This window comes from Hemiscyllium ocellatum, chromosome 20, assembly GCF_020745735.1.
Source record: "Hemiscyllium ocellatum isolate sHemOce1 chromosome 20, sHemOce1.pat.X.cur, whole genome shotgun sequence".
In the NCBI taxonomy this organism is placed as follows: Eukaryota; Metazoa; Chordata; class Chondrichthyes; order Orectolobiformes; family Hemiscylliidae; genus Hemiscyllium; species Hemiscyllium ocellatum.
The window spans coordinates 53,579,659-53,592,283 of NC_083420.1; the positions used below are offsets into that span (position 1 = coordinate 53,579,659).

The window sequence follows — 12,625 nt, forward strand, 5'->3', positions numbered from 1 at the left end:
CCCCATTCCCTCTGTTGGTAGATTCTGATCTACTGCAAGGATTGCAATAAAGTTAAATAACAGAGGCAGGATTTATCCTTAGAAAATGTGGGTGTGGGGATCTCCAACACACCTGTAAAATAGTTACAGGGTTGGACAGTTAGACATGGGAAAGATGACCGGTGAGTTCAGAAACAGGGGTCACAGTTTAAGGATAAGGGGTAGGCCATTTAGGACTGAGATCAGAAGAAATTTCTTCATTCAAAGGGTAGTGAGTCAGTGGAATTCTCTGTCACAGAAAGCAGTTGAGGCCAGAACATTCATGTTTTCATGAAGGAGTTAGATATAGTGCTTAGGACTAAAAGGGATCAAGGGTTATTGGGAGAAAGTGGGAACAGGAGACTGAGCTGGGACATCATCCATGGTCATATTGAATGGTGAAGCAGGCTCAATGGGCCAAATGGCCTACTCCTGCTTCTATTTGATACATTTCTGTATTTCACATGCCCATAGGGGCAGGATGTAGGGAACACTTTGCAACACAAGCAGACATATACCAAGAGACAAAAAAATCAGAACAAGATACAGTGAACATTCAATTCATAACTTCAGAAAACAACTGTAGGATTCCAGTTTAACAGTGTATTTTAACAAAGAAAATAAAGCAGACTCAACCCTATCCCCGGACTGAGAGACCCAGGTTTAAGTATCATGTGTTCCAGAGGTGTGGACAGGTTGATTAGAAAAATAGGTTAAATAAAAATGAGGCAGACCCAAGGTCATTTTGCCAACTCTGTATTCCCCTTTCACGGTATGTTAGTGCCTGGGTGTCTTTCGAGATGGAGCACACAGTGTCTATCAATGCTCGCAATGCCTTTAGAAAGAGGTGGGCACTGCAGAGAATACAGTGCTTTATTTCTGACACCATTTTGATTTAGTCCCTTCTGTCTCTCCTTACTCGCATCCCCCACACTCACGTCTGTGGTTTGCTTTGTCCTTAATGGGCTTTGCAGGTAAATATTGAATTGGCTACACAGGTAATTAAGAGGGAGAAAAGGCATGGTGATTTTGGTGGTGGATAATCACTCAATAATGTGTGATAACACTTCTGGGTTAAAAAAAACAGAAAAGAAGGAGAAAAAGAAACAAAGTGAAAGCACACTTAAGGTCAGCGCTGCCAATTGTCTCCCCCTCTTCCGCAGTTCTGTTTGTGCCTAGATATCATTGGAGAGGGAGCACATGGTGTCCATCAATGCTCTTGATGCCTTTGGAGAGAAGTGGCACTGCAGGAGATACAGTGCTTTATTTCCCCATTCAACTCCATTTTGATTTAGTCCCTTCCCACTCTCTGTACCCACCCCCCTCACCTTTGATAGTTTAAATCGCGGCACAGTGGCACAGTGGTTAGCACTGTTGCCTCACAGCTTTAGAGACCCGGGTTCAATTCCCGCCTCAGGCAACTGATTGTGTGGAGTTTGCACATTCTCCCCGTGTCTGCGTGGGTTTCCTCTGGGTGCTCCGGTTTCCTCCCACAGTCCAAAAATGTGCAGGTTAGGTGAATTGGCCATGATAAATTGCCTGTAGTTAGGTGAAGGGGTAAATGTAGGGAAATGGGTCTGGGTGGGTTACGCCTCGCTGGGTCATGTTGACTTATTGGGCCAAAGTCCCAACAAGTTTCCACACTGTAACTAATCTAATCTAAATCGCCCATAATAAGCTTTGCATGTAAATTTCTAACTGGCTGCCTGGGTGATTACTATGGGTAGTTAGTAGTTCAAAAAGAAGTCACGGTGATTCTGTGGGGGCAAGTTGTGTGTTATAGCATTTCCAGATATACATTCTTTCACAACAGTGAGCATTCCAGGACCATCAGGAGGTACCTGAGGTTTGACATTGACTTTGGAAAAGTTCTCGAGTAAAAAATGAGGTCTGCAGATGCTGGAGATCACAGCTGCAAATGTGTTGCTGGTCAAAGCACAGCAGGTTAGGCAGCATCTCAGGAATAGAGAATTCAACGTTTCGAGCATAAGCCCTTCATCAGGAATAAGAGAGAGAGAGCCAAGCAGGCTGAGATAAAAGGTAGGGAGGAGGGACTAGGGGGAGGGGCGATGGAGGTGGGATAGGTGGAAGGAGGTCAAGGTGAGGGTGATAGGCCGGAGTGGGGTGGGGGCGGAGAGGTCAGGAAGAGGATTGCAGGTTAGGAGGGCGGTGCTGAGTTGAGGGAACCGACTGAGACAAGGTGGGGGGAGGGGAAATGAGGAAGCTGGAGAAATCTGAATTCATACCTTGTGGTTGGAGGGTTCCCAGGCGGAAGATGAGGCGCTCCTCCTCCAGCCGTCGTGTAGTTGTGTTCTGCCGGTGGAGGAGTCCAAGGACCTGCATGTCCTCGGTGGAGTGGGAGGGGGAGTTAAAGTGTTGAGCCACGGGGTGATTGGGTTGGTTGGTTCGGGCGGCCCAGAGGTGTTCTCTGAAGCGTTCCGCAAGTAAGCGGCCTGTCTCACCAATATAGAGGAGGCCACATCGGGTGCAGCGGATGCAATAGATGATGTGTGTGGAGGTACAGGTGAACTTGTGGCGGATATGGAAGGATCCCTTGGGGCCTTGGAGGGAAGTGAGTGTGGAGGTGTGGGCGCAAGTTTTACATTTCCTGCGGTTGCAGGGGAAGGTGCCGGGGGTGGAGGTTGGGTTGGTGGGGGGTGTGGATCTGACAAGGGAGTCACGAAGGGAGTGGTCCTTGCGGAACGCTGATAGGGGAGGGGAGGGAAATATATCCTTGGTGGTGGGGTCCGTTTGGAGGTGGCGGAAATGGCGGCGGATAATACGTTGTATGCGCAGGTTGGTGGGGTGGTAGGTGAGAACCAGTGGGGTTCTGTCTTGGTGGCGGTTGGAGGAGCGGGGCTCAAGGGCGGAGGAGCGGGAAGTGGAGGAGATGCGGTGGAGGGCATCGTCGATCACGTCTGGGGGGAATCTGCGGTCCTTGAAGAAGGAGGCCATCTGGGTTGTGCGGTGTTGGAATTGGTCCTCCTGGGAGCAGATGCGGCGGAGACGAAGGAATTGGGAATATGGGATGGCGTTTTTACAGGGGGCAGGGTGGGAGGAGGTGTAGTCCTCCAGGATTTTCGCTTCCCCGGTCCCCAACGCCTTATTTTCACTATGGACATCCAGTCCCTGTACACCTCCATCCCCCATCACGAAGGACTCAAAGCCCTCCGCTTCTTCCTTTCCCGCCGCACTAACCAGTACCCTTCCACTGACACCCTCCTTCGACTGACTGAACTGGTCCTCACCCTGAATAACTTCTCTTTTCAATCCTCCCACTTCCTCCAAACTAAAGGAGTTGCCATGGGCACCCGCATGGGCCCCAGCTATGCCTGCCTCTTCGTAGGATACGTGGAACAGTCCATCTTCCGCAACTACACTGGCACCACCCCCCACCTTTTCCTCCGCTACATCGATGACTGTATCGGCGCTGCCTCGTGCTCCCACGAGGAGGTTGAACAGTTCATCAACTTTACTAACACCTTCCATCCCGACCTGAAATTCACCTGGACTGTCTCAGACTCCTCCCTCCCCTTCCTAGACCTTTCCATTTCTATCTCGGGCGACCGACTCAACACAGACATCTATTATAAACCGACTGACTCCCACAGCTACCTGGACTACACCTCCTCCCACCCTGCCCCCTGTAAAAACGCCATCCCATATTCCCAATTCCTTCGTCTCCGCCGCATCTGCTCCCAGGAGGACCAATTCCAACACCGCACAACCCAGATGGCCTCCTTCTTCAAGGACCGCAGATTCCCCCCAGACGTGATCGACGATGCCCTCCACCGCATCTCCTCCACTTCCCGCTCCTCCGCCCTTGAGCCCCGCTCCTCCAACCGCCACCAAGACAGAACCCCACTGGTTCTCACCTACCACCCCACCAACCTGCGCATACAACGTATTATCCGCCGCCATTTCCGCCACCTCCAAACGGACCCCACCACCAAGGATATATTTCCCTCCCCTCCCCTATCAGCGTTCCGCAAGGACCACTCCCTTCGTGACTCCCTTGTCAGATCCACACCCCCCACCAACCCAACCTCCACCCCCGGCACCTTCCCCTGCAACCGCAGGAAATGTAAAACTTGCGCCCACACCTCCACACTCACTTCCCTCCAAGGCCCCAAGGGATCCTTCCATATCCGCCACAAGTTCACCTGTACCTCCACACACATCATCTATTGCATCCGCTGCACCCGATGTGGCCTCCTCTATATTGGTGAGACAGGCCGCTTACTTGCGGAACGCTTCAGAGAACACCTCTGGGCCGCCCGAACCAACCAACCCAATCACCCCGTGGCTCAACGCTTTAACTCTCCCTCCCACTCCACCGAGGACATGCAGGTCCTTGGACTCCTCCACCGGCAGAACACAACTACACGACGGCTGGAGGAGGAGCGCCTCATCTTCCGCCTGGGAACCCTCCAACCACAAGGTATGAATTCAGATTTCTCCAGCTTCCTCATTTCCCCTCCCCCCACCTTGTCTCAGTCGGTTCCCTCAACTCAGCACCGCCCTCCTAACCTGCAATCCTCTTCCTGACCTCTCCGCCCCCACCCCACTCCGGCCTATCACCCTCACCTTGACCTCCTTCCACCTATCCCACCTCCATCGCCCCTCCCCCTAGTCCCTCCTCCCTACCTTTTATCTCAGCCTGCTTGGCTCTCTCTCTCTTATTCCTGATGAAGGGCTTATGCTCGAAACGTTGAATTCTCTATTCCTGAGATGCTGCCTAACCTGCTGTGCTTTGACCAGCAACACATTTGCAGTTTGGAAAAGTTCTGGAAGGTAACGGTGAAGCTTAGTCACATGATTATACCAGACATTATTGTGGGCTGTTCAGTATGGTATATTAAGGGGTTGGTTAGCTCAGACAGCTGGTTTGCAATGCAGCGTGATGTCAACAGTGTGGATTCAATTCCCGCCCTGACTGAGGCTACCTTGAAGGACACTCCTTCTCACCTTGCTCATGGTCACCACCAGTTGATCTGGTAGGACAATGGTGACTTTACCTTTCATTTAGATGTGTTTTAAAAATGGGATTTTACTCCATTTATGACACATGGTGCAATATGCCTGCACAAGATCTACCAGCAGATGTCCTTTGGATTGTTGTCTGGTCTCTCCTTAAAACATGTCAGACAGCCCCAACCAGAATGTTATGGACGATTTACCCAGGTGTCCCATGACACTGAAGCTGTCAAATCGATATGAACACAAGCTGGTACCAATGCAAAATAGTCCCAATCTTATTCGACACTAAGTTACAATAATCTTTAATATTAAACATACTATCTCTAATCCTATTTGGCCTTAAGGTTACAGTATTTCCAAAGCCACTTATAGATGGGGTGGCATGGTGGCTTCACAGTGCCAGGGAGAAAATGAGGACTGGAGATGCTGGAGAGTCAGAGTCGAAGGATGTGGCGCTGACTGTGGCGGAGCAGGAGAAATTCAACATTTTGGGTATAAGCATGTCCTTGACCGAGTGGAAGGGGGATTCTGTAGGGGATTCTAAGATTTACACAGTTGTGTGTTTTCTCTCTGTCTCTCTCTCTCTCTCTTTGAGACACATACACCAAACAATGCCACCGCCCTGTGGTCAAGCACTTCAACTCCCCCTCCCACTTCCCCCAAGGACATGCAAATCCTGGGCCTTCTCCACCGCCAAATCCAAGCCAGCCAACAACTGGAGGAAGATTGCCTCATCTTCCGCCTTGGAACCATTCAACCACACGACATCAATGTCAACTTCACCAATTTCCTCATCTCCCCTCCCAATCACTTTAACCCAAACCCAACCCTCCAACTCAGTACACCCTCTTCAATGGTCCCACCTCTCCATCTTCCTTCCCACCTATCCGCTGCATCCTCCCTTCTGACCTATCACTATCACCCTCCTACCTGCATTCACCTATTACTTTCTTCCAGCCCCACCCCCACCCGCCATTTATCAATCAGTCCCCTTCCTGCCTATATTCCTGATGAAGAGTTTATAACTGAAATGTCATGTCTCCTGCCCCTCAGATGCTGCCTGACCTGCTGTGTTTTTCCAGCGCCACACTGTTTGACTAACAGCACCAGGGAACTGGCTTTGATTCCATCCTTCGACTGTCTGTGTGGAGTTTGCACAATCCCCCCATGTCTGCGAAAGTTTCTTCCGGGGGTTCCAGTATCTTCCCGCGGGTTAGGTGGATTGGCCATGGGAATGTGGGATTATAGGATAGGTCTAGGTGGGATGCTCTTCGGAGAGTTGGTATGAACTGAATGCCTTGCTTCCACACTGTAGGGGACTCCGTGATTTACACAGTTGTGCACGCTCGCACACGCTGTCTCTCTCTCTCTTTCTCTCTCTCTCTCTGGTCTGTCTCTGGGTCTGTGAAGCTGCTTTCTTCCTCTCTGTCTCTCTCTCTGGATGGTCAGCTGGTTTCAGACTCTTGCCATACTGGGCACCTCAGAAGATTCCAAGAGCAAGGTCTGAAGGTGAATCCTCTTTTTATACCTTTTGGTGAACTTTCTCTAGTTTTCTGGCCAATTGGGAAGGTACACTTAATAGTTTGAAACAGAGTCAATCATTTGGATGGCATGCTACTGTTTAGTTACTTTATGTCACAGGATCTGGTGCTTTCTTTTGTCTGAGCCCTCCTTTATTTGGTGGATAAGCTGTTGGGGTATGTCTGTTCAGGATTAGTGTTGCCTTTTACATTATGTTAATATCATTAGCACCTGGTTGCTGTAGCTGGTGTTTGGGTTTTGTGATTTCAGAGTTCTACCTGGCCAGTGCACCCAGCATCCCTTGCTGTTTGGCCAAATTAGCAATCTCTGTGTTTTAGCAGCCAGGAGGCTGCTACAGAATGAAGGAATGGGAGATACCAACATGTTCCTAGTGTCAAACCCCATTAGTTAAATGGCAGGCTTTGGATACCATGATAATCTATGAGAAGAGGTGGAGGACAGATCAGGGCTATTGTGCAGCCAATGTCCTTCACCTGGGCCTCAGTACAAACCCTTTCTACAATTATGGAGAGACACTAACAATGCTGCACACTGTTGTCTCTCTCTAGACTGTGTGGTAGACTAAATAGCATTCAACTCAGTAAGTGAGGAGGAAATCACATAACTCTGGGATTTCCATTTGCCAAATAATAAAAAATAGTTTAGCTTTACTGACTCGAAAGTAAGAAAAGGTATATCCTACTAAGACCAACTCCATGAGAAGAATGCACCACAAGGGTGGTATCAAATTGAAAGAGAAGATGAGTAAAGTTGAAATGATTGCTGGATTGTCAGAGGATTGTGAACAGTTTAGAATTAGCAAAGGATGACAGAAAACATAAAAAGGAGGATGCAGAATCTGAAGCAAAACAGCAGGAACTATAAAAATGTGAAGAGGAAAAGTTAATCCCTGAGAGGGTGAGACTGGGGAATTAATTGTGTGAAACAAGGAGAGAGACTTTAACAAATATTTTGCATGTAACTCCACGGTCGAAGACACAGGAAGCATCCCAAGGGGAAAAAGGGAAGCAGGAACTTAAAACAGTCATTCGAGAAAAAGTATGTGATAAACTAAAGGAACTAAAGTCAGACAAGCTCCCTAAGCTGATGGCCTCCATTCTTGTGTCTGACAGGATATGACTGCTGAAATATATAAAATGAAGCAAAGAACTGTGTATGCTAGAGATCTGAAACAAAAGTAGACATTGGTGCTGCAAGTTTTTTTTTAAATTCATTCATGAGATGAGAGCGTAGCTGGTTAGGCAGCATTTATTGCCTGTCCCTAAATACCCAGAGAGAAATTAAGAATCAACCATATTGCTGTGGGTCTGGAGTTACATGTAGCCAAGACAGGGTAAGGATGGTAGTTTCCTTGCCTAAAGGACATTTGTGAACCAGTTGGGTTTTCCCCCACAATCAACATGACCATCGCAAGAGTCTGAATGCTGGGTTCAAGTTCTGCCATACCAAGATTTGTACACATGTCTCCAGAAGATTACTTGGGTCACCGGATAAGCAATCCAGCAATAATACCATGAGGTGATCACCTCCCCTTCTGGTGAAGTGTCACCAGACTCAAAATGTTAACTCGGCTCTCTTTCCACAGATGCTGCCAGACTTGTTGAGTTTCGCTAGCAATTTCTGTTTTTTGTGGCTGTTCAGATAATGAATGTATAATCTTCTAAAGTTGCCTAGATTCTGGAAAGGTCACAACGGATTGGAAAATTGCAATTCTAACACCTTTATTCAAGAAAGGAAGAAAACAGAAAGCAGGACCATAAAGGGCAGTTGGTCTAACATTACTCTTTGGGAAAATGCTAGGATAGAGTCAGAGAATCATGTAAAGCATGGAAACAGACCCTTTGGTCCAACCCAATCTCGTCCCACCTACCTGCAGCACCCGGCCCATATCCCTCCAAACCCTTCCTATTCATATACCCATCCAAATGCCTCTTAAATGTTGCATTTGTACCAGCCTCCACCCAGCTGTTCTATAATGTGATGGTTGTGTTCTTTCAAAAATCTTAGAAACAGCGCTTTAAATATTGGTGTTATAATCGCATTACAGCCAACACATGTTTTATAGATTGGCATTGTAGAAACAACAGCCTCAATTTGTCAGTTGCGTTAGTGAATTTGTGTTGACGAAACACATTATAACAGAACGACCTGTGTTAGGAAATATAAAACTATTGAGCAAAGTTGATATGATCGATACATTTGTTTTAATCTTTGCAACTGTAGCAAACAGATGGATAAAGTGGAACTAGCAGATGTAGTGTATTTGGATTTCCAGAAGGCATTTAATAAGATACCATATAAGAGTTTACTGCAGAGGATAATAGTGTGAGGAATGGATTGCATGGATAGGGATTGCATATAGGAACACAAGTTCTGAAGATGAAGGTGATGCGGAGAATGGAAGGATTACTAGAGGAACTGTGCTACATAATTTTGAGCAGGCGTGATTCAAACATTTCTGTACCTTTCTGATCGCTTTATCCATGAAGGTTATTAAGCACATTTTCCCAGAGATAAAGCGGTGTTGTAGATAAGCCAGCTATGTTGCTTTTCATTTACAATTATGTATTAAAAAACAGCGACTGTGTTACATTTCCCACAGATTTCAGAATCTGAAAGCTCGTAATAAAGACGTGAATTTTACCCCTTAATACTCTTTGGGAAAATGCTAGGATAGAGTCAGAGAATCATAGAGATGTAAAGCATGGAAACAGACCCTTTGGTCCAACCCAATCTCGTAATGTGGCAAAAGTGCAACGTTATCTACTTTAGTGAAAAAAAGCAGAATATTAATTAAATGAAAGATATCACAGTTCAGAGGGAATCACAAAATGTCAACATGCCAGTACAGCAAATAAATAGGAGGTCAGATGGAATACCGGCCTTGTTTTGTAGTTAATGAGGATAGAAGTCGGGATGTCTTGCTGCAACTTTACAAAGCATTGGGTCAACCACACCTAAAGTATTGTATACAGTTCAGTAACCTTATTTATGTTAGGATATAACTACTTTAGATACAGCTCAGAGAATGGAGGGATGAAAGCATTGTCATATGAGTAAATGTTGAACCCATTGCAGGTTGGGCCGATCTCATTGGATTTCAGGAATATGAGAAGTGATCTAGTTGGATCATATTTGTCTGTGAGAGGGCTTGATAGCATAGATGGTGAGATGTTTCCCCTCTTGGGGGAATCAATTAAGGGGACACAGTGTCAAAATTGGGATAAAAGTGAAGAGGCATTTCTTCTCTCAGCGAGTTATTAGTCATTTGAATTCTCTTCGCTAGAGAGCAGGGGAGCCTGACTTGTTGATATATTCTAAGCTGAATTAGTTTAACAAGGATAATGAGGAATTTTGGAGTTTGGGTCACAATCAGATCAGCAATGATAATATTTAATTTTGGAGTAGGTTCTGAAAGGGCTGCATGGTCTCCTTGTCCTATTTTTTATTAACATAAAGTCCCTGCTTTTCAATTTCCTTTCTTTAAAAATGAATTCAGTGCCTTTTCTTTTTATTAACAGTCCAATTGACCTGTATTGTTAAATTTTGGGGTTGGTGTATTTGCATTTTTGAATTATTTTATTTCTCTATTGCAATTAAACTTTTATTTTCCAATGAGTGTGGAGTCTCTTGATTATTCTCATCAAAATGCAGTTTCTTAAATTCATCAATATTGGAATAGTTGTTTGCATGTCTATTCTACATATCTGATAGATAAAATATCGCTGGCATAATTACATGAGTCAGCATGCTTGATTGAACAATGGATGCCTTTACTAGCGTACAATGTGCAACTTGCACCCAAAGATTGATATTAATCCTATTAGCAATGATTAACTTGATAACGGCCTTTATTTGTCTACCCTCCAGCTTTTATCACGAACTAGAAATCAAGTACAAACCAACATCAATAGATGGAACCTCCACTGATTTTGAATATACAAGAACACATTCCTTGGTATCTGGCAACTTTCACTTACGATTATCCTATTTCTTCATTATCCCCAAATAGCTTCTGCTCTCTCTTAAATACATTTCTCATGGTTTCAAAATGATCAGTATAAATGCCACACATTATAAATTAAGCAATTACTTATTCCTGATGTATTGCAACACTTACATTTATGTATAGCGCTAACCATTAAGCCACCGCACCACTCTGGAATTCTTTTCCTCTGTGTCTCCTTGAGGAAACTCTCATCAAACTCTTGGTAATCTAACCTCTCTGGCTTGCTATCATCAAACCTTGTTTTCTTTTACTACACCTGGGAGTAGTAATGTTGGGACGTTAAACACTACATTAAGGTTTGATTCCATGTTCAGGTGACTGTGTGGAGTTTGCACTTTTTCGTGTGTCTGTGTGGGTTTCCTCTGGGTGCTACCATCAGTCCGGAGGAAGGGTCACTGGATCTGAAACATTAACTCTGATTTCTTTCCAAACTTGTGTCAGACTTGCTGGGCTTTTGTCCAGCAATTTTTTTTTGTTTCTCCCTCTTGAGAGGTTCCCTCAGGATTGAGGACGAGTTGCTTTAGCTTCAGTTCGATCAGCTGTCAGAGGGATGAGATGTCCAATGTGTGGTCTGCAGACTCTGCCACATGTGGGACATGATGTGGAGGTGCTGGCATTGGACTAGGGTGGAAAAGTCAGAAGTCACATGACACCAGGTTATGTTTTAAATTTTTTTAAACACCTGATGCTCTTTTTTTACTGCTAACCCCCACACTACCGCCTAACTGTGGTAATGCTTATTTTTACCCCAGCACCCATGTAGTGTGTGTGCAGGTGTGACACACAGTGAGAGACACAAGGTGCACGAATCTTTATTCAATTTCCACCAGCAGGAAGATAGGAAAACACCCGGGTGGCCAGTGACAGGCAGTGCCCTTCACATCAAAGGGCAAATGCTGTGTGATCAGTGAAGGGGAGGGCAGGGATTAAATCAAAAGTGTTGGAGGGGGAAATAATGCACTCCACTGCGGCACCCACCTCTCCCTGAACAACCCCAGGGTGTTGGTGGACACCGCGTGCTCCTTCTCCAAGGACACCCGGGCTCTAATGTAACTGCGGAAGAGGGGCAGGCAGTCGGCCCTAACAATCCCCTCCACAGCCCGCTGCCTGGACCTGTTTATGGCCAGTTAGGCCAGGCCCAGGAGCAGAGACACCAGGTTATAGTCCAACAGGTTTATTTGAAATCACAAGCTTTCGGAGTGCCGCTCCTTTGTTGGGTGAAGTTCCTGGTGGCGTGTGACTTTCAACATGTGGGACAGGCGGTCGCTAGGTTATTTGAAAACTAACAATTGGCTGGTGGTGACAAGTGGCTGCATGGAGACCTGAAAGCAGAGGTACCCAAGGATTAGCCCTTGGAGCTAAATGTTAAATAATGATAAAGCAATGTTCTCATCCTTCATCTCACTGAGCTTGTTCCAGGATGGTACTTAATGAAGAATATGGATATGATTGTGACCTTCCTTGATTAATTCCCCTCTTTAACTGCTCAGAGTTGAGAACATTGTTCCTAAACCAGACGTTGGCAATGGTTGTCATCCCTCAGAGAAGCAGAGACAGTGACAGCATTAGGGAATGGGAATTCCTACACATGAATGGTACAGGGTGGGGGGGATGATCCGGAAGTGACTCTCCGCCTGGCCGAAGGGGAGGGAAGCGAATGACCCGGAAACGCTGGTTCGGACGTTTGCAGGGCTGGTGCGAATCAATGAGCAGACCCGCGCGCATGGGGCTCGCGCTCGGGGGGGAGGCGGGCCGGGGGCTCGCGCTCGGGGGGGAGGCGGGCCGGGGGCTCGCGCTCGGGGGGGAGGCGGGCCCGGAGCTCGCGCTCGGGGGGGAGGCGGGCCGGGGGCTCGCGCTCGGGGGGGAGGCGGGCCGGGGGCTCGCGCTCGGGGGGGAGGCGGGCCGGGGGCTCGCGCTCGGGGGGGAGGCGGGCCGGGGGCTCGCGCTCGGGGGGGAGGCGGGCCGAGGGCTCGCGCTCGGGGGGGAGGCGGGCCGGGGGCTCGCGCTCGGGGGGGAGGCGGGCCGGGGGCTCGCGCTCGGGGGGGAGGCGGGCCGGGGGCTCGCGCTCGGGGGGGA

The 12,625-nt window shown here is 47.5% G+C and overlaps 1 protein-coding gene across 1 annotated transcript in view; it reads left to right on the forward strand.

Annotated features, from left to right (window-relative positions):
* zgc:153896 (uncharacterized protein LOC569930 homolog) overlaps window positions 1–6,931 on the forward strand; it is a 43,621-nt gene extending 36,690 nt beyond the window's left edge. The window contains exon 6 of the mRNA XM_060840396.1: window positions 6,790–6,931. Coding sequence (XP_060696379.1) covers window positions 6,790–6,931 — 142 coding nt within the window. The remainder of the gene's footprint in view (window positions 1–6,789) is intronic.
* The last annotated feature ends 5,694 nt before the right edge of the window (window positions 6,932–12,625 follow it).